At 38.1% G+C, this 23053-nt stretch overlaps 2 protein-coding genes and 1 long non-coding RNA gene across 3 annotated transcripts; 2 read left to right on the top strand and 1 right to left on the bottom strand.

Annotated features, from left to right (window-relative positions):
• Nucleotides 1-11678: 11678 nt before the first annotated feature.
• On the bottom strand, nucleotides 11679-13575 carry LOC135433657 (uncharacterized). The gene is made up of 3 exons (XR_010437122.1): nucleotides 13418-13575; nucleotides 11791-11954; nucleotides 11679-11728 (listed from the first exon to the last, which is right to left on the bottom strand). It is a non-coding gene; the product is annotated as an uncharacterized LOC135433657 (long non-coding RNA).
• Nucleotides 13576-18301: 4726 nt separating this feature from the next.
• On the top strand, nucleotides 18302-19547 carry LOC135433487 (glycerol-3-phosphate phosphatase). The gene is made up of 2 exons (XM_064689590.1): nucleotides 18302-19193; nucleotides 19251-19547. Exons 1-2 carry the CDS (start codon nucleotides 18421-18423, stop codon nucleotides 19441-19443), a joined length of 966 nt encoding a protein of 321 aa, XP_064545660.1. The 5' UTR covers nucleotides 18302-18420; the 3' UTR covers nucleotides 19444-19547.
• An 849-nt stretch (nucleotides 19548-20396) lies between these two features.
• Nucleotides 20397-22576, top strand: LOC135433485 (glycerol-3-phosphate phosphatase). Its single transcript, XM_064689588.1, has 2 exons — nucleotides 20397-21453; nucleotides 22285-22576. Exons 1-2 carry the CDS (start codon nucleotides 20708-20710, stop codon nucleotides 22463-22465), a joined length of 927 nt encoding a protein of 308 aa, XP_064545658.1. The 5' UTR covers nucleotides 20397-20707; the 3' UTR covers nucleotides 22466-22576.
• The last annotated feature ends 477 nt before the right edge of the window (nucleotides 22577-23053 follow it).

The following is a 23053-nucleotide window of genomic DNA, read 5'->3' as shown; positions in this document are numbered from 1 at the left end:
GGGTATAGAAATCTCTGGTAAATTAGTTTGATGTTTGTTTAAATGCCCTAATTTGCCCATTATCAACAAATTAAGTCACATATCGTTTGAATTTCATTTATAAACAAACAAATTTGAAAATTTCCACTACCAACAATTATTTTCAAGTATCTAATTGATAATATTATAATTCTTTTAATTTGGCAATTCGAATTTAAATATGCAAAAGTAAACCCAGAGCGAATTAGGCATTCAGGCTAAATTGGAAATTAATTTGGGCATATTTTCAAAATTATTCTCGGTAAATGCGGTTGAATTGTTTAATGGTCAAAAGTTTAGTTCCGCCTCATTTGAAGTGGTCCATTGAAAATGTGTTAAAATTATATAGAAAATGATGTAATTGATTTTTGAAAATTTAGCGAGAACCAATTTGTTGAACAAAGCTGATTATAGCTGGTGCTTTTTTCTCTTCTTATAGTTCTATGATAGTTAGAATTTACATGAATATTTTCATTAAATTTGGCAGTCTCTCAAAAGCTAAAGCGACATTTGGAACAGCTTTTACTTTATGTCCGCATTTTTGCAAAGTTACCATCGACCGTCCGCTTGTCAAAGTTGTCCCCAAGCTTTGTTCTAGCTAATTATGCAGCCGAGTGTTAAACGTTTGCTGCATTTCATTTTCACATTGCCAGCTCTTTTTTTTTTAACAAATAAAGTTTTAATTGCCATGGTTTCTGATCAAAGCAACTTTTGATGCATTGCATAAATTAGGCTTTGCTAGTTTTCAATTATTCGCTAATGGAATCAACATTGCTTGGGCTACAAATGAACTGAAATGAAATGTTTGCCCAACGCCAGTCACGACATTTGTCTAGACAGTGCGAATTGCAGTTGGTTGTGGCACGGTGCGTATGATTAATTTTCGATAAAAGTTAAGTTATTTAGCTGGTTCGTAAAGTACGTGACTTCTTGTTTTGCTAGCATCGTTAATCGTAATATATAAATTTAAGCTAATCAATTTATGGCTTTGCTTGCCACAAATTGCCGAAAATCCCTTGGCGAACAGAGACCGAAATAAATACACGAACAAAACAACAAATTACAGATACGACGTCCAAGTTGTATCTTTTCAATTTCGATAAAGACTTGTGCCGATTTGCACGCCAAAGCCCCATTCAAATCAGACACATACTCCCCACATAGTCGTTATACTCAATCGAATGTGTGAAATTTCCTTTTCATAGCTGAATTAAATTCCAATGTGCACACACACACAAACCTACACAAACATGCACACATATGCCATGTGTATATACATATATATATATGTTATATATGCATATCATGTACAAACATATATAGTACGAATTTAAGCCACTCCAAAGGGCGCACAGTGGTTGATCTATGCATTTTGATCGGTTTGGCCTTGAATGTTATTGAATATAAGTTGCAGGTGCATCACCTAAACAGAGTAAATATAGTATACTAGTCATTAGAATATATCTTGTTATTTAATATTGCATATAGTTACAAACTATCAAACTGACTAAGGGGTCAATACTGCAGGCACACTTTAGACTGGGAATCGAATCCAAATTCTCGTTATGTAGCTGTCTAAATGCTAAAGCATATCTTATATGCATACAAAAAGATACAAATAATAATAAATAAAATATAAAAACTATTTAATTTATATGAATTAAATTTATTAATAATTGTTGCTGTGAGTTTTGCAGAGCTAGTCTCAACACAGATTTGTTGAGATCCATTTAATAAACGAGACTTGCTAACTCTACTTGATTTATTCATGGATTATATTGCTCTATTTTGTTTAAATACATTTAAAAATTAAGTTAAGTTAAGGTTAATGTCATACCAAATTTCATTAATATAAATGAATAAGATTAATTATTATTTTTTTAATTTAAGCAAAGACTTCTATCCGATTCTCATTTTTCATGCAATACGACCCTGTTTTTTATATGGTTCCAACTGAACTGGTTCAAATCCGTAATTCCTGCTTTTTAGCTCACTATGAACCATACCAAAAACTGTGCTAGTTTAATAAAGAGCAAACACAGTTAAAGCTAAAGCAAACTTTATTTCAAATAAAAAAAGAAATGGTTTGCTTAAAATATATATTAATTTTACAAATTTCAGACATTGGTCTGAAAATTATATATATATAAATTGACTGGTTCCATTGTAAATGTAACCCAACAACTTGTTCGCGAAACTTGTCCTAGGGCAAAACCTCAGTTCGAATCGCGAACTCTTTATTTATTTTTGGCTCAAATCCATAAATTTTTACCACTGTGCTTGTTTTTGCTTCGATTTTGTTTTGCGATGTCGTTCAATTTGAATGCCTTTCCCTTCTAATTTCCTTTATCGAATTTACGATTTGTTGGTCACGTCATCAACTCAGCTCACATATAACAACAATCCGAATATGTTTTCCATGTTAGTTTTTTTCTTGGAGTCGTCCTTTTTGTTCCCCCATTCTCATCTGTTTTTGTTATGCTCCATTATCCAAATAATTTTTGTATGCCAGTCGAACGATTTGTGTTTTATCGTCCGGCTGTTCGGGTTGACAAATTGCGCTTTATAAAAAGGAAAAACTGCTGCATAAATCGACAGAGGAACCCATAAAAAATGCTCCCAGCTATTGCCAAAAATGTCGATTGGAATGCTGTGGTGGCCCATAACCTTTGCCAGCCTTGGCATTGACGCAGTTCCGTTCGGCCCACGCACCGCTGGCATTTCAGAAGTGCAGCTGCAGTTGCAACCATCCCACACACACACACACACACACGCACACACACCAGCGCCAACCTGGCTGTGGAAACGGAAGGAAAAACTGAATGGCAAAGAAGACAGTAGCCAAGTTTATTTCGTTAAATTGCGGACCCACAAGAGTTTGGCGTAAACACAGAATAATACAAACTTGACTGGTAATACCCAGCAACAAAAACAATAATGTCGCACACCCAACTCGTTGCCAGCCATGTAAATGGTCACGTATTATGTGAAAAAGTGTGTGTGCGTGTGTGTGTGTGTAGGGGCTTGGGGTGTATGCGAAATCAGTGCACTTTATAAGCAGTTGTAGTTAGTGTTAAAGCTAAGGAAGTTTGCGTCATGTAAACCGAATGATTGTTACAAACTATTATCATGAAACGACAGCATGCATAATGAGATATCATAAAAGTAAACATAAGGAAACTTCAAACGATGCCTACAACATTTATACGTGTTGTGCCTATAATTCTCAAACGGTTTAAGCACAATTTGCTAGTTGTGTACATGCAAAACGTGGCCAGTGGGTTAAATGACTTGAATTAACTGTTACAGAACGCGTATATACCCATTATTTTTAATAAACATGCGCGTGTTTTTTGTAATGTATATGAAAATCAGTTAATATTTTATATTTTTCTACATTTATATATTATTTTGCGTGCTACCATTTTATTTTAAAATTGTTCCCTAGTTCCCTCGCCTAGCCTTCAAGAATTTAGTCACATCTCAGTCACAACAAACCAATAACTGAGAAGACTCTTTTCGCTTGATATAAGCTGTTATAAGCTGTCGTGGTTAGTTTAGTACGCTCGGGCACTACACATTCTCGCTTCAAGCTTACTCGTTGGCAAGTGCTTGGTTGATTTCCCATTGAAATTGATTTCATAGCCACTCGAATGAATTGAGTCATATCAAGAACATGAAGTGCGCTCACGTTTCCATCGCTAGAAAAATTTGTTGCTCAACTTCTTCGACAATGCAACAAAAAGTGGTCATAATCCAGCGGAAATACACAGCAATGCAACCACAAACTCACTTACTTACTTACTTTTATTATACCCTGTACCAATTAAAAATGATTTGGGGAATTTTGGTTTTGAGCAGACGTGTGTAACAAATAGAAATATAGATGTAGGAATGCCTTGATCTTATAAACTAAAATATTAGAGACTTGATATATATATTTTCGTATTTTATATGCCGAAAAACTCTTGCGCTTTGGTAAATACAATCCTTTGTATGCCATATTTAAACGCTGAAAATTTCATAAAGATCGGACTACAAAGACCGAAGTTAATCAAGAACTCATTTATTATAGCGTAGGGTTAAGGGAAGAGGAAGCATAGCCGCAGCGCGGTAACTGCGCAGCAAACGGCATGCAAGCTTGCTCTCGTTGGTATGTGTGCGTGTTTGTGTGTGCGTATGTATAAGTATGTGAGGAAGCTAGAATGTTTGTAACGGCAGTTCGGCGGGTGGGTTCATGGTGCCCCCATTCTTACATATTTTTATTATACTCTGCTTGCGTGTGTGTGCCAGTTTGTGTGCGTCTGTGTGCGTGTATCTGTGTGTGTGTGTTGTTGGCGTGCATGAGAAACATGCAGCTGGCTTATTGACTGTATTTTCCAAGCACTTTATGTGGCCTGCTTAAGTGTAGCTTGCCAGAAAGGTGCACGTCTGTAGCCACTTAGAGAGTCAAAACTGGGTGTAACTGGAATATGCCAACGAGCATATTTGCCAATTTAAATTTCACTAAAATGATTTTTCTGCTAAATACCCTTGTGCTAGGGCGGGGCGCCTCCTTTCTCCATGGCCATTTAGTCATGCAAAAAATATAACTGGTTGCTGCAGGACGCGGAGAAGGGAATGGCTTACACTTTAACAGTTTTGACAGGCGACGCGATTAGGGGAAGGGTTTTGGCGGGGCAATCAGCTAAGCTGATTGACTTAAGCGCCGAGCTGTCTTCCGCTCAATGAGAGTTGCCAAAGTAGCAACAAATGCAACAACAGCAAAGTGAAGAAAAAATCGAAAAACAACAACCAAAATAAGAGTGTCAATGACTTGTCCCCCAAGTCTTGGACTCCGTCTTATACATAGCTAATGGACAATGGGTCCTGGCAAAGCTGCACTTAAGTCAATTTGAGTCTTACTCATTTCCCGAAAGCACTCGTTGGGCATGAGGGTGGGATGAAGGAGGGGGCGGGACGGATACAAGCTGTGAGCAATGTCAAAGTTCAGCTGGCGAAAAGAGACGCGTGTTTCCGCTTAAAAGTTTGCGCTGACTATTGATGTTGCCCCCGGACAGGGACTAATCCCCAATCAGCTACTTTCTCGACTTTTGCTGGCCCAGACTAATTGCCATTTAATGACTTTGACGATTTGATAAATGGAGAGTTGCATTTGGCGCTAAGAGAAAAACATACATAAGTAAATTGTGTGAAATGTGGCCAACCGAGCTGCAATCCAAACAAAATGTTCGCTGGTTCGGTCCACGTTTCTGACCAATCTCCCGCCCTTAGCCTTGGCTAAAAGCTTGATTTGTCTTAAAAATGTCTTGACAACTTTTGATGAAACAAATCAATTTAACAACATTGACATCTCCCAGCTAAGTTTGGATAAAACAAATGCTGGACATTCTTCAAAAGTATTTTATGCTAGAACAAGCCAATATTAAACCAATTTAGTTTAGGTTTTGGTTTAGATGTTGTTTTACAACTGCTTCGGCTTAAGATGCGGTTCGTAGATAACAATAAATTCAAAATCTTGACACGAATCGGTTCGGTTCAGCAGCTTGCTCCGTGAAACTGATACAGAGCAAAAAATCCAATTCTTAAATTGAATCAAAGAAAACAATGCAATCGCATGAGCATTTTATGCTGCAGTGCACAAGTGGCTGGTGGACTCAGAGTGGGCGGGGCGGGGCGTGGCGTGGGTAGGTTGGAGCTGGTTTATAGAAAACTCGATGTAATGGCATCATCAGCAGCAGCAGCAGGAGCAGCAGCAGCAGCGACACAGACAATTGCTGTAAAATAAGTGAGAAATTGAACAAGAATTGAAATAAAACCTATTGTTACTCGAAATTGAAAAAGATAAAATCTCTCTTGGAATCAACGAGAGAATTTAGCCGTATTTCCAAAGATGAAATCCAAACAATTATTGATAATTTGTAATTGTGTTTTTTGACAAAGATAAACGAATCTAATTGGCGTTATTTAAGCGTAACATGTAAGGATTAGTTAGCCTTGGAAAGTATATAAAGGGAGGATTAATGTTATTATTAAGGCGACATTCAAGCTCAGATTATGCTAGAATGGTGCGTCTATTTGAAATGTATTTCGCCAAGAGTTTCAATTTTGATGTGGGCTCTCCCTGCGGTTTTTTAACACCCACCCTTTGAAATCATTTAGTTAAAGGGCAGCTACTGAGATCTTAAATGCTGCTCAATTTGATGTGGGTTGCATTCATAGACGCCTACATATTTATAACTATAATTATAATTGGCATTTTTTGGCATTTGTGCTGCTCCAACAACCCGTTGTGAGCCTTTTGATAACGGTCAAGTTGATTTGTGTCACATTAGGTTTCATAAAAAGAAATATATATACAACTGAATACTCTCTTTGCTATCCATAACAATTTGTATAAACTTTTTGTTGTCCACCTTGTTGACTTCATATTACTTGTGGCAGTTGAGTCAACGACTTTGGGCGACTGCTAAGCAGCTTTGGGCCAGCTTTCAAATAACATAAGTTACAGTTGCAAATCGATCAAAGTCTTGTTATTTACAGCTCGCCAAGTCGATAAGCTCTACGAGATGTTTGAGCATAAAATGTTTCAAAAGTTAGCTCAACATCGGATAGAAATTGCTTCAAACTGTCATAAACTTTAAATACCAACTGAAAGTCAGCGAAATGAACATGGCCAAGAAATGCCAATAACAGGAGCGAAATTGAGTTGGCGAGGGGCGCGCAAAATGTATTGTAAATATTTCGATTTGCTTCAGATATCCTGAAAGTCCGTTTGGCAGCAATAGAAATTAAAGCTTACTATATTCAAGCTAAAATATCATTAAATAAAAGAATACAGTTCTTATGAAACAAAAGATAAAAAATTGTAAATTAATGATTAAAGACATTTATCCGTTTCAGCTTTGATCTAGTCTTAAACAGCTTTAAAAAGATTTAAGTTAAAGTTAAAGTTCTCTATTTAAATTTAAATTAAGCTTTTATCGTTTTAACTTTTCTATGAGGTAAATTAAAATTCTATTGTGACGGCCCAAAATTATTGGACCAACTCAAAAGGTCCGCCCCTGGGAATTAGGCGAGCGAGCAGAACGCATCCAGAATTTAAGTTAAATGCGCCCTATTCTTGTCAAAAGGAACCCCGGGCTGTTGGATGCCAGAAACTCAACCAGCAAGTCAATATCTAACAGGCATCGGGCATTCTCATGGTTAGACTCGAAAATACGTATATATACAAAAATCTGCTTATATGACGCCCACAACCAGACGCAAACATTTATTCTTGTAAATAACCCTTTGACACGGCATATCAGCGGGGTTTTCGCTGCCGTAATATCAGTGCCTGAAGCTTTCATTAGTTGCATGCCAATGTTGTGTTTTTGTGTCCCGGGCAACGCGCGACTCTGGTGTGCCCGAACCTGAACTGTGGACCCTGCCATTTGACATCAGCATTTGCCAGCTGGTGTGTTGCTTGTTGCTCTGGTTGTTTTTTTTATACTCTACCAGAGGATATTATAATTTTGTCACGCGGTTTGTAACGCATCGAAGCAGACAGCTCTGACTTCATAAAATGTATAAATTCTTGATCAGTATTCTATCTAAAATCTTCTCCTAAAAGTCCTAAAGCTATTGAAATGTAAATAGTATAACCAGATCAGACCTCCTTATCATATAGCTGATATAGAAATGATTGCAATTATCAGCTTAACTATTCTCTTAGATATCTTCAAATCCGTATCAAGTCCAACTTTTTTATCAAATTCAATCTCAGCTTTTTGCTTACAAGGGTATTAAAGCTTCGGCGTGCTGAGCATATTCGCACTTTCCTGTTTTTTCTTTTAATTTTAAGCGCATGTAGTTTGTCAGTGCCCGACTGTGGGAGAGCTTCTTGTTGTGCCGTTATGTGCAGTTGGGCTCTGATTAAATGAGCACCAGGTGATGCAGCATCTGCAGTCACCTGCTGCTCCACAACATTTCAAATATGCAAATTAAAAAGTTTTTTTCAACGGTGACATAAAAGCGTCAACGCAGAACTATTTAAGCTCCGACCAAGTTTAAAACAGCCGCAAATGGCGGCAATCATAAGGAATTTAATTTAGATCTAATTTGTATACCTGTAACCCCTGCAAATAGAGGGAGAAGAGAAAGGCATAGAGGTTGGAAAAAAAAGAGAGATAGAACGAGAGGGAGAAAGAGGAAAATAGTGAGAAAATAAAATGATAGATATATAAAGTGAGATAGAGAACAAATTCTATAGAAGAAAGCAAAAAAAACATAACCTATATTTAATAAAAAATTGTAAATTAATGCACATAGTATAGAAGAAGTATTAGAACAGAACATAAAAGAGTAGCTAAAAATTGCGAGGATTTAGCATTACTTACCTGCAGCAGGTTTTCTTGAATGGTGCCTTTAAAATTCACTAGTATTTCAATTTATTTTGATACTTTGTGAATCTATGTATATCTCCCCGAAACACACCAATAGAGCTAAATTTTGATGTAGCTTGAAGAAAAAAGAAAGGCAGAAATTGTAAAAACAAACATTTGCAACTTACCTTTAGCTATAGATATGAACTTTGGTTCGCAACAAATATGTCGAATTGGCCAGTTGGTTTTCATCCAGTTAGACAGAGGTTAATTGATTGTCCTGCAGGCTCTGCAGTTTCGACGGTGGCGGCATATGTGCTGCCCGTTGCCAGCTTAGGTTCTGGTACATTGAAGCCAAATGCAAATTAATTTGTTGCCCCTATAAGTTAGGTCGGCGCGTGCGTTGCGCCTCTGGTGAAAATTAATTCGAAGAGATGGCTTATCCTGTGCGCCTAGATGTATGCAAACTTTCTTAATTATACGCCCCAACGACCAGAGCTTGGTGGGCATTGAGGGCCTGCAGTGCATACTGCTAAAACTTTTGCTGTTTAGTATTTTTACCAATTGAACTGAGAATTCCTTATTTGTTCGAGGCCAAATGAAATGTTTTTAGTAAACATTCAACATACAAAATATGTGTGTAAACGAACAGCAACTTGTAAAAGTACACTGTAAATGGATAAACTGGAGTGTGTAGGAAATAATCAGCATCATCGATTCCCATTAAGTAAATATATGTATATTCTTGATCAACATAAACGGTAGGGTCGAGAATAGTTGAGCTGGCGACCAGGAAAATTAGTTTCCTTTTAATCCAATTATTCATGGTCTGGGGCTTAGGTAAATAGTATATATACTTGATCAACATCACGGTCATGCCAATAATATTTTAGCTAGATACTTAGAAATTTAGTTTCTCATTAATAATGTGTACAGGGTATTTCTTTTCGATAAACTTGCCCGTTTTCCTCTGATCAATAGTTATCGATAGTCAGGTTTTTCAAACTGATATCGATAATAATGGGAGCTCTTTCCATATATCTCCTTTCATTCAAACCTATATACCAAATATGATTGTCTTGATTTTGGGTATATTAACGCATTTAACTGCTATAAATATGCCGTAAAAGTTTTATGATGGTTGGAAAGTAAATATAGAAATTATTTAAGAATGAATTATTCATAGTCTGAGGCTTAGGGACTGTGAAGAAAAACCACTGCAAAGTAAGCAGCTGAGGCGTGCATGTTTTTGTTTGTGTGTCTGTATCTGTACGCTGAATGAAATTTACTGCGATTGCATGTTAAGGGCAAGCCAAAGCATTTTTCTTTTCGACTCGCCAGTAAATTCGTTCTTAGAATAAAATGCACCCCAATTTATAGCACAATTAAATGACATCTGAAATGACCAGATGAGGTTGCACAGTTTTTGGGCTATTTAAACTGAATGAGAAACAGAACAATTTTCGAATTAAAATTAAAAATTAAGCAGCTTTGCAGGCCCTAAAAGACTAAGTACATTTTTATGGCATATCTAATAAGTGACAGCTTTGGTCCCTGCCATAAAAGCCGCATACATGAATGGGCTGTTGGTGTTGCAGGCACATGTGTCGCATATAGTATACGCACATCAAGGACTTTAACTAAAGTTCAAATGGGATGAGCCGCGCACAGTGCAACAATAAACTGACTGACACATTGACATTCATAAAGGGTAGTACATAGTATAGTCGTGTCGCGTATATACTAGAATTGTAGTCATAAAATATGTAACATTAAGCACTGGTGGGAAAGTTGTCCTGCTTGCATATAAATCAGCATTTAAAGGGTATTCTATTTTTTAATTACAAGATAAATGCACGAAGCTCATAAATTGTCCGGGTAAGCCACTAAAAAGTTTTGTCGATAGTTGCAGCCGCCTCCGTTGGTTGGCATCCATAAAGACGTCATTGCCAGCCACCCACTGGTAAGAAAAATGATCAACAAATTAGCTGCCGAGCGTTGCAGAAGGAACAGAGTGTGGGGCACTGAGCATAAGTACTTGGCCATTTTGTTAACTGGAGCATCACATGGCACATGGTAGAAGATTTTGAGGCTTTTAGCTGCTGCCTCGTAAATATCTATAAAGCATTAGCTTAACAAAGGAAACGCCTTTTAAGTAGTGGAATAAAGCCCATTTAATTGGCTCTGTTAGAAATATTTAAGACTGAATTAAGTCAAGTGAAATTTCTTAAATGCCTATACATTTTACAATGAGCTGTTTAACCCCGACAAGATTCTTTATAAAAGAATGAATTGGAAAAAGTCAAGTGAATATATATGGATCAAGTTCGCTGTAACTACTGTAGTTATTCTATAAACGAATGGTCACCCCAAAAACACAAAACAACCAGAGATAAAAATACTGAGAATTACATTATAATTGCGCTGATAAGTGAATGGTCACACTGGACTTCTTCAGATCATTTGGACGAGAGGAAGTGAGGCGTTGCAGGTAAGTAAAGCTGCAAAGCAATAAATATAGAAAATATTTGTAATAACGTTTCTAAAGGTGAGTTTCTTTCTTTTATAATTAGGTATATTTGTTTAAGAACACGTAGGGTCTCTGCTGCCAAGTGTGAGCGCATGAGTGAGGTGAGGACAGAGGCAACAGCTTGGTAACTGCAATAAATTATAATACTCTAAATTAAATGCTGAATGGATGAATGAATTAATATATAACAAACGAACGGTTCAAAACGGTAACAAAGGTCACACTGTAGGCGCAGTGCTGCCAGTCAAGTGGGCTCATTGGAAGGGAGTAAATAATAAGTGCAAAATGATTATAGGAAAGGTGAAACAACTCGAGGAAATAAATATAGGGTCACCCTGAAGGTGCAGTAGGCGTCAATGCTGGTGAGTCTTTTTATTCTTTCTATAATTTCGTATATTATTATTTATTATTGACTGAAAATACTGAGGCGAGGACTGCAGCGTGGCATCTGCTATAAAAAAGCTGTACATTTTTTACATAATTTAATTGTGAACGATTAAAGAACTAATATAGTGTAAGTAAGTCGAAATATAAACGAATTGTCAGACTGAGGAGACAGTGCTGCCAATCGTTTATGTACTTTAGAAAGAAAAATAGATTAAAGTAATATGCTCAGCAAAAAGGCGAAAAAGGTTAAAGAATTATATATATATATATATATACACAGAAAACAAATTGCTGCCAATAATTTTTGCACATTTGAGAGAGAACAAAAATTAAAAGCAAAATGATCAGACGAAAGACGAAAGAGCTCTAAGAATATGTATACGCATATGTATGGTCACCCTGAAAATGCAGTGCTGCCAATCTGAAACTGTGAGGCGTAAATAGAGTAAATATTGGAAACAACAAAAACGTATTAACATTTCTAGTAACACTGAATGGACGCCAGTTGGCGCGTGGCTTTGAAGCCAGTTACTTCCGGTTGCTTTTAGTTTAGTCAAAGTGAGAGTATGTATCTTAATCCGAAAGTTGGCAGCCTTGGTAAAAAGTTGGACACGCGTTGGCAATTACGCATTGGCCAAATGAAATTCAATACGCTGCAATACGCGACATACTACATAGTACAATACTAAAGACTACATACATAATAAGTACATATATAGTATATAAGATATTGGAGATTATTGACGCTTCTTGTTGACACTTGATCATTAATTATATTTGCGCGTGGCGGGGCTTCGCATGGAAGGGCATGCGAGCACTTGCGAGCAATCATATAAAAAGCGGCCAAGTTAATTGATTAACGATGAACGGGCGGAACGGACGGGACGGGCCATCTGCGGTTGCGGATGTGCGTCGACCAAATACGGCCAACCATTCGCAACAGGAGCACAATTTGCTTTATTAAATTGCCATTAACGGTGGCCGTGGCTTAAACTGGCTAACTAAGTGGGTCAGTACACGTTCCCATAATCATACGCCATGTGGTACGCCGGCTGATTAGACAGGGTAGCATGACGTCTACTTGCCGGGTTCTGGCTAGCACAGGGCCGAAGCATTTAACGCATTTGGCTGTGGCTAGCAAAAACATACTATAATAAAAAACTGCAACTAGGCCATTTGCCACGCCCTTAAATCAATGCTCAGTCTGTCGCCCTATCTCTGTGAGCGTGGCTAAAATGATTTATGATACGAGCGGCAGTTTGTTTGGCCAGTCGCCGCCGGACACGAATGCAAATGGCAATGGCAACAGCGAACCGAAAACAGAAAATAAAAGCAAATACACATGTGCGCTGGTTGGCTCCACGAATTGTGGCAACCAGATACAGATACGTGGCGCAACCGAAACGTTTGCACTTATTGCATATAAGCGGAAATTATGGCTTGAAGTTTGCGTTGACTACGTTATAAATTACAATGATTGACGTTGCATGTTCGGGGCTTCGTTTAATCATACAATACACGAGTGCGTAAATATTTAATAAGTATATTCGCTGGAAATTAAGCCTCGATATCCCTGACACAGATAAAAATGCATATTCGTATCTAAAATTACACTCATCAGATATTATTCTTGTGATATCCTCGCGCTGTCAGTTGTTTGCTCAACTGCTCAACCAAACAGTTTGAAATTGACTAAGATATAATTATACCCTGTAACTGCCGCAAAAGAGTTGTCACAGGAGTCTTTGTAGCGTCTGTAGAACAAGAATAGGAGCTGGAGCTACCAGGGGTTGCATGGATATCAGAGGAACCCGACTTTTTTCTGTTGACTTAAGGGTCTGGCTTCTCAAACATGAGTTTGCAGTTTTTTTAACCTTCCGAAATTTAATTAAAGTTTTTTCTTGATTTCCTAGTGGGTATCTAGTTCTGGATATATATAAAAAGTTCCAAGCGCAACCTTATAGAATTTTCACCTGCTATTCATCATTTTTGCTGGCATAGGTGCTTGAAATGAATATTCATAGTATTTGAAATTGTGTGCAAGCACCCATATGAAAAATGAGCCAGCCAAGTGCTACCTTAGTTTTTCCATGGGCTTTCAATAATGAATTCATACCTTGGTTGGAAAAATGTTATGGTTATTTTTCTCTTTTTACTGTATAATTGCTTGCATTTATGTATTGTATGCGCTCCCAGTAGTTGATTAATTATAATTTGCGTAAAAGGCAAAAAATTGGCGAGCTGCACTTTGAATTTCGTTTTTTTTGATACCTTTGCTATGTCTCAAATTAAATTCTTTGAATGTCGAGTGAAGCTTTATGATTTTTTTTGCTGTCCAGTTTTGTCTTTCGGTTTCTTTTTTGTTCGATGAAAAAAACATAAAAAAAATTTGTGTTGATTTAGTTACGACCTTTAAATATTTTATTTGTATACGACCTTAATATATTTTATTTGTATTTTGAAAGCTGCCAAATAAAATCTAGAAGTTTTGCAGTGGTCCTTTCCGTCGCCGATAGCGTGTTGGGCTCCCTCTCGCTCCATTTCTCTCCCTCTCTCTCTCTATCTCTCTCCCTCCACAAACCCGAAAGCTAATCTGTCACGCCCTAAGGGCTTTGCTGCGCTTTGGTATTGTTCATACGCAATGTGCGCCACAGGCATTTAATCGTCATGGAAGCTTCTGTTGCATTTTGCATTTACCTCTTATGTGGCGCACAGTTTGCTAGTTAGTTGACACAGCTATGCAGCGTCTGCAGAAATAGCTGGAAATTGTATACCCTTTCCGAGGGTCATTTGGTGATGATATCAGTAACACTTTGACATTGAAAGGTCCTCTTCCTGTTCCTGTGCAAAGCTGAAATACGCTTTGAAACTATTTTAACCCAATTCTCATATCTCAATCGGAATTGAAATGCAATCTAAGTAGTATTGATCGCAGGAGTTGCTTAATTCAAAAGATTTTCTTGATTAATAAAAGGGTAGGCTGCTTGCCTATCAGAAAATATGAATATGCTTTTTTATCTAGCTCTTAAAAACCAAAATCTGCTGAGTTGCATAGCAACCGGCTGCTGTGACCATCGCTCAACAGAGGCTAAATGAGCCAAATCTCAAATGTCAAATGACGCCCAACATGCATTCAGTTGGTAATGAAAAGAATTGAAAAAACTTAAAGTACGTCTAGTTGACGGATTTCGACTCGTTATCCTATGTTTAACTTGTCACATACGTGCATGGGTAGTAAATCTTACCTCAGGTTAAATGAAAGACTTCATTTTACTGAATGTTCTGTGTGCTTCTATTTTTGTCGCTTTTGAAGTCCATTCACAAAAAATGTTGCGATTTTTTGCCCACGGCCACTAGTAAGCGAGGAAATTGTGTAAAACGAAATCTAGCGCAATTTCGGAGCTCTATTTTAATCTTCTGCGCGTTGCAAATAACTAAAGCTTTCACTAAGGAAGCTCAACATAGTTCGGTATTGAAACTTAAACCAAAATTGTAATTTTCTGATGATTTTCTAACAGAAACTGCAATACTAAGGGAATGCTTTATCATGCCTGTGTGGCATTCATTCAGACAGATTGTTTTCATCCGACAATTGGAATTGCGTAAAAGCAAAATCAATCACAACAACGGCAACCATACTTGAGTCCCTGTGATTTGTGCTGCCTCTACTAGAGAAGAAGTTGAGAAAATGATGATATCTGCGCATGATTTATGCATGGCCGTTCGATAATTTAAAGCTGTTGCCATTGTGTCTGCCTTCTGTCGTCCGATTAGTGGCGAGTGACAACACAGCCGCAGTCGACATTTAACAGCAAAACTTAAATTCCAACTGTGTGCCTCCACAAGTATTGTAATTGCTCAGCGCCGAGTTGCAAGCTGCGTAATTAACATATAAATCAAGTTAATTTTTGCCTTATTTTGCTGCTGTCAATTTGCTCAAGTCTTCAAGGTATTAATTAGAAACGAAGTACATTAACACTCGCGCCAAAGAAATTAACTTCGTCTTGTTAAACTTAATAAAAAAGTTTCGCTTTTTGCCCCATTTCTTGCCAGCTTGGCGCTGGGACTTATTGACAACTACCTGGCCTTAAATATGAACACCCAAAGCAGCCGCAATAGTCTTCACAAACTTTGTCTGTTCAATTTGGGTTTTGTTACAGTATTTTTTCCTTTTTTTATTCAAGGGAAGCGCATTTTTGATAAACTGCCTGGAAAGCATGCTAACGGAAAATAAAAGCGATTTTGTTCAAAGAAATTAGCAAGAAGTTCTTAAAACAAACGTTTTTCACTGCTTCACTAGTCCTGGGCCTTTGTTTGGGCCCGGGCTCTGTTTACCTGGCTGCCAAATCAATAAATCAATCAAATTCGTTGGGCTTGGCTAACATTTTGAATTCATATGAAATTTAATTAATTACCTATTTGATATACCCTTGATTTAATTAATTATGATTATTATTATGATTATTAAGCTTTTATTACGATTTACACTTTGCGGTAGGCTGATTTATTTGCCTATAAAAATTATATGTATTTTATATCCAATTAGTTCTTGAAGAGCCGAATCAGCTGGCATTTATGTATTTATGTAAAACGTTTATATTTTTCTATGGTTTGTTGCCAAACTCAGAAATTTAAGTTATTAATTAGGCGAGTTTTTTGGTAGCTTTCATAGAAACAAACGCTGGAAAGCAATCAAAATATTTTTTCTACTTTTCTGTTTAAATGTTTTTAAATTTTAACAAAATATCTCCCAAACAAATCCACAGGAATTTATTTCGGTTGGCTTAAAACTTCTAGTAATAGTATTTGGTCAAAATCACCTCCAAAGCAAAAAACACATTAAATAAAACCAATGAGCAGAATAAAAATTATACATATTTTCTGAGAATTCTGATACTCCTTTTGACGCTTTTCATTGGATTTAATAACCAAAATTGTATTTAAGAGAATCTCTGGTAAAATATTAGCAAACAAAAGCCCACAAAATCATTCGACCACAATGATGCCATTTGGCAAAAAAAATTTATATAATCGCTCCCAGTTTTTGTTTTATTGAATTGGTGAAGGACTTGTGTTTTGTTATGAAGTACAATTCAAATTGAGGCCGTGCACATGCTTTAATTATACATAAAGCGTGCATTAAATATGTATTTAATTGATCAAATTGACAAAAGGGTCAATGCTGCAGGCTGACATATACCCATAGAGCAGCAATAATGCTTGATTAACAAACAGCCGACTCGTTGATTGTTTCGGAAACTAAAATCTCTCAAAGTTCTGTGTCAACGACGGAGTTTTGGAGAGACTTGCTGACTGTATCTGTAATTAAAAAAAAAACTTTAATATTCTAATATTAAACGCAAAGAGGCTACAACTAATTCACAACTCCAAAGAGTAGATGCTTCTGCTTAATTCATTGAGTTTAGGGTCCATAATTGTGGTACACTTTTTAAAGCATACTTTTCAGCTGCTAACGAAAAGTTCTTGTGGGTTTGCCATTAAAGGCCTAACAGGCCTCTAAATTTGGTTGTCTAATTTGCGGCTTGCTGCTCCAAATGGTTCGCGCTTTCACGATATGCTTAAGCAATGGCTGGCGGCCATTTGACACGACTAACGACACGCAGCCTAAAAAATCCGCTAAATTGCTGCGGATTTATGCGAATTCCAAAGCCAAAAAGCCGGCGAGCAAACACGGTTTAATGAATCAATGCTAAGGTGCGGCTGGACAAGTGTCGGCTCTTGGACACGCTTAAGCTGAGAGCCAGAATAACAACAACACCCAAGTCAAATGCCAATTTAATTGGCGCCGCGGGTGCCCAGAGCCTGATGCTGACAGACGGCCCAACGATTTGGACAGCACACTTAAAAGCGCCTCTTCCTGTTGCGATTCTTCTTTCAAGTTGGCTTTGGCCATTCCATTGCGCTCAATTAAAAGTTGCGCCAATGCTCAGCGGGCAACCGGACCGCAACACTCGGCTCTTCAGCCCAAATAACAAATGTGCAAAGTTTAGTGAATTAAATGCGGCAGCGATGACCTTGCAGGCGGCTCCTCGGTGACCATTGTCAGCCAATGTCTAGCTGCGCGACAAAGCGCTAAGCTACTCTCCTGGCAAAGTTACAAATTTCAACAGAACTTGACTTTACGCTGATAAGTTGCGACAAGACTCTTATTAATGCCAGGACAGAGAAAACGGTGCCTTTTTGTATAATTTGTTTGACATTAGAGCTGCGAAGAACTGACTAATCTAAATTAGCTGTCATTAGCAAAATAACTGACAGTTACTTAGGCTTAAACTACTTGGGAATCACAAAAGCTACTCTTTGTGGGTTGATGTTACAGTAAGAAAGGACAATTACCATAATATTAACATTCTAAAGAGTAGCTTTTGTGGCTCGTAAGTAGTTAACTTAAGCTTTAACTACTTGGGAATTATAAAAACTAATCTTTACAATATTAATGTTAAAGTAATCTTTTTTCTCTCTATGTTAATGTTAAATAAAGATGCTACGTAGAGAAAAAATGTATTATTGCACCATTATAAGTCAAGAGCGTAGTTTTTGTAATTCGCAAGTAGTTTAAGCTTAACTAACCTTAAGTTATTTGGTTAATGCTTAAACTAAACTACTTTTAAATTATGAAAGCTGCTCTTAAGAGTTTTTGTGTTATGGTTATATATTTAAAGGTACCGTTAACATTCCTGAGAGTGGATTTTGTAATTCCCAAGTATTTTAAGCCTATGTAACTGTCAGTAACTCCATGAACATTGTTAAGGTTCGCCGCGCCCATTTTCGCCCCTTAAATGACGATAATATATCTACCACTGAACTTCTTAAAAGTTCGTGGCAAATATAACTTTGCATTGGGACTTCATATTTAGTCCTCCTTCCCTGGAGTTTTCACGCATACAAGACTCAAGTCTGAAGACTTCCATATGAAAATATGTTTTCATCATAAAAACAGTTTTCCATTTAACAAGCAGTGATCCATGTTTTAGTTGTAGCACACTTACAAGGTTTTATAAACGAAACTGTCTAAAACTAAACAAAAAAAAAGAGGAGAAAAATTATTATTAGAATAAAATATTAACTAGTCAACACACAGTGCTCCCAGCTTCGGTTATGAATACATCAATACCCAGCATTCAAATAAAGAAGGGCGTCTGCCAGCTGATGGCCTTGAACAGGTTCAGTGTGCAGCAATGGCTGAAAACCTTCGACACGATGATCTTCGATGCGGATGGGGTGCTCTGGAGTTCGGACAAACCGATCCCAGGAGCACCAGAGACATTCAATGCCTTGCGTGGCATGGGCAAACGTGCGCTCATCTGCACAAATCATTCGGCTTCGTCGCGGCAAAAACTTTGGTGCAAGGCCCAGGGCATGGACCTGCTCATAGCCGAGGACGAGATACTGTCTTCATCGGGTGCACTGGCTCGCTATCTGCAGGAGCGTAAATTTAAGGGCAAGGTCTACATTGTCGGCGGTCAGGGCATCGCCGATGAGCTGACAGCCCTTGGCATTGAGTCGCTGCCAATGGACGAGCCCCCCGCTGTGGGAACTCCAATGCGCCAGTATGTCGAACAAATGCATATGGATTCTGCTGTAGGTGCCGTTGCCGTGGGCATTGATGTCAATTTCAATGCCTTTAAACTGGCGAAAGCGTGCTGCTATTTACGCAACCCTAAGGTACTATTCCTGGCTACCAATTATGATCATTCATTTCCTGTGACTCCGGAACGCTTTACGCCTGGCGCTGGCGTCATGGTTTCTGCCGTGCAGGCGGTAGTCAAACGTCCACCGTTTACCTGCGGCAAGCCCAATACCTACATCGTCTTGCATCTGATACGTGAGGGCCTAATTAAGCCGGAGCGCACTCTCATGGTTGGCGATACGTAAGCTGATGTTTCATTAGGTGCTCCAATCTGCTTTTGATTAACTGATTTCCTTAGTTTGTATACGGATATTCTGTTTGGCTACCATTGCGGCTTTCAGACTCTTCTGGTGGGCACTGGCAACAGTAGTCTCAAGGATGTCGCTAAGGCACGGGAGTCCAAGAAGCCACTGATGTACCAGCAAATTCCCGATCTTTTTATACCCAAGCTTGCGGATTTGCTTAAGTTCCTACCCTCCAAAAATGGTTAATTCAAACTTCTCCAGCAATACATATATATGTAAAAGCTCGCTCATATGTGTGTATATAGTCGAATAAAGATATGCTGAAATATCCAAAATGGGTGCATTCGAAATGACCAATTCTATGTTTACACTGTATGAATGTATATAACAAGAAAGCATGTGCTCGACTACAAAATACACTGTTGTACCTCTTTGTCAATATAATATTTTAACTAAGGGGATAAAACGCTTTGTATTATTTAAATCATATTTTTTTCTAAATTTTGGGGCATGGGGAAGTTATGCAAAAACTGAAATTTAGAATCTGAGTTACTACACGAAAGCCTACATTCCAAATTTGGCGGATCTATTTATCTATCTATCATACATTTTGAGTTATGCTTAAGATCGATTTTTATCCATATTGTAGAACTGTGACGAGTTATTGACAAAATATAATAAGCTCGTTCTGCATAGGGTATGGGAGAATGTACATTTTAAGTGATATTCTCTAGCTCATACTAACGGACAGCCGAACAGACAGAAAGACGGACAGACTGGTGGATATGGCTAAATCGATTCGTCGTTCTGATCAACGAAATATATACTTAATGGAATCGGACATGCCTTCTTCTGCCTGTATCATTTGCACAAAACCAATTTACCCTTTTTAAACCCATTTTCAATGGGTAAAGAGTATAAATAGTTAAAATTTGAAATGCAAAACAATTAAGAAAATTGCATTAGGGCGCAAGGTATTTGTCTATGTTCCAATATGACATTTAAAAAAATATAAAGAGATACAGATATTTACGATTTTCCCATGGGTGAAGGCTAGTTCATGTACAGACTTCATTCCAAATTTGACCCCTCTTGCTCTAAAACTATAAAAGATATCGATTTTCCCCCCAGTAGGCGTGACTATATTGTGTGAGCACTGTATCTGACGCGAATATAAACTTGTATTCATTTTACATTTTAAGACACACTTCAATAGTGTTTTTACACAATTCCAATTGATAAGCACAACATAATCTCGACATGAATAGTTAATAATAATAATAATAAAAAATAATAATAATCAAAGACGAACGCTTTTAGCACAAAGCCAAAATATACTCTTTTGCACTATTTGGACGAGTCTAAAAAAGGGGGCAAATAAATGTGCTGCCTAAACTAGTTGTAGAGTGCTTTGTTGTCTAGTAAAGGCAGACAACAAATTTTGAATTTTCGGATCGAGTAAATACAGAAATGCGCATTTGAATTGTATACTGGATTTCGTGCGTCAACAATGTTCAAGCAGAGCTGCACCAACCTGACAACAATACCCAAGCAACGTGTGCGACAGTGGCTGAGCGCCTTTGAGACCGTTGTGTTCGATGCGGATGGAGTGCTGTGGCACTTTGATAAGGCGATCGATGGCGCCGTGGAGGCTTTCAATCAGATGGGGGCAAGTGGAAGGCGCAACTTTATTGTGACCAATAACTCGTCAATGTCCTGCGATAGTCTGGTGAAGAAGGCCAACAATCTGGGCCTCGAGATAGACAAGAGTCATATGCTTAGCTCATCACTGTCCATAGCCAACTATTTGACGACCAAAAATTTTCAAAGGAAGGTGTATGTTGTGGGCGATGTTGGCATTACCGAGGAGCTGGCCAAGTTGAAAATCTGTTCTTTTACCGTTGAGCCCGAGCAGCAGCAGAAGCCCATGCATCAAATATCTGTGGAAATGGTAATGGATCCGGATGTTGGTGCAGTTGTTGTTGGCAAGGATGACACCTTCAATGTGTCCACCATAATCAGAGCTTGCAATTATCTGCAAAATCGTAAAATCCTCTTCCTGGGCACTTGCATGGACTCGATCTACCCCATTGCCAATAATCGTGTCATTATTGGGGCAGGGGCAATGATAGCGGCGATTAAAACTGTAAGTGGACGCAAGCCGCTTATTATGGGCAAACCCAATCCCTGGTTATTAAGGGAGCCAATTAATTGTGGTCTTATAAATCCGGAAACTACACTAATGGTCGGCGATACGTAAGTTTAACGAGAAAGTAACTATATCTTCGGCACGTCGGAGATTATAAAACCTTTTAGATATTTGCCTTTTGCATATATGTGAGAATAGTGAAGATCGTAAATGTCATACAATAACCTACATACAATAACCTACATACAATAACCTACTATGATATAGTTGTCCGATGTTGAAAGGATTTTGCATATTTACGAGGTGCATAGTATTACTTGTAAATGTCGAGTTTATTTAAAATATCTCGATATACAAAATAGTTTTGTCTGCAGAAGCATTCGAATATTATTTTTTAGTATATAAGTACACAGATACACACACACGCACTCTGCTCTCTTCACTCAGCTTAATCTCTCAGACTCCCGTTGGAATTGCGTTCTTTAATAACTTCGGTGTATATTGTCCGATCTGTATGCAATTTTCAGCACTTAAATAGGTCACATAATTTTTAAAGTTGAAGTGGAATGGAGCATCTAAAAAGTAAAATATTCAAGATCTTCATACCAAATTTTGTGCCTCTAGGTCTTACTCTTTGGACTGCGCTTTAAAATGTTAAAATCGATATTTATCGATAACAATTGATAGATTAGATAAGCTCGTTCTCTAGTCTCTAGATTTTTTAGTTTGCAAAATCGACTTGCTTTTACAAATTGCGGTCTGATTAAGAATATATGAGCCTTACAGCTTCGCAGAAACCTCCTTTGGCTTGTTACAAATTCTTACACAAAACCTATCTGCCCTTTTGTACCCACTATTAGTGGGTACAGGGTATACCGTGTATACAATCGGGTAATGCATTTTTCTGTCTATTTGTTTTTTTTTTTGTGTGCTTGCAGTCTTTCAACAGATATACTGTTTGCGCATTACAATGGATTTCAATCACTTTTCGTGGGAACGGGTGTTAACAGACTGAAGGATGTGGAAAAGTTGCGCAACAGCGGCAATGAGAAAATGATGCAGATGGTGCCTGATGCCTATTTGCCCAAACTGGGTCTTATACATGAATTTCTATCATAGTTGAGCGTAAATAAACTGAAAGGGGATGAGCTAAGCTGGCAAGACATCTAACACGGATCAGTTTTAACCATTTTAGCTCATCCTTTGCTTTAATTTCTGCCTGCATACAAATTGTAAATTAGCATTGACTCCGATTGCCATTCCAAAAATCAATATAGACCATGCGCTGGCTGAAGAGTGAAAATTCATTCACGTTTTGTCTCCTTTCACATTTCCTTTTTTTTCCGTTTTTTTAGTGTTGATTTTTCTCTCGCTTGAAGTGTCGGCCACAGTCTTTGCTCTGACTGCGGGATCCTTGTCAAAGTTTGAACAAGTGCAGACAGAAGTGAACCGCCGCCGCAGAACTCGACACATTGTCAGCGCCACGCCATTGTGTCGCCTCTCGCCTGTGGGCGGTGCGGCGGTGGGGTGGTGCGTTGGTGGTGCCCCAACCTCTTGCTCTTACATATTTCACACCCATGCACTTAAGCCGGCCGTCGGTCGCTGCCGGGGACAGACGACGCGTTTTTCAAGCGCTTTTCGGCGTGTCCAAAAATAAAATCCTTCAGTGGCCAGTGGCCACTGTTGGCGACAGCTGCGAACGGCATT

The sequence above is a fragment of the Drosophila montana genome, unplaced genomic scaffold (assembly GCF_035044405.1).
Source record: "Drosophila montana isolate Dmon_TW-CO22-7 unplaced genomic scaffold, ASM3504440v1 contig_3218_1, whole genome shotgun sequence".
NCBI classification, from domain to species: domain Eukaryota; kingdom Metazoa; phylum Arthropoda; class Insecta; order Diptera; family Drosophilidae; genus Drosophila; species Drosophila montana.
Note: the sequence above shows the minus strand (reverse complement) of the source record. Positions and strands in the feature narration are given on the sequence as shown.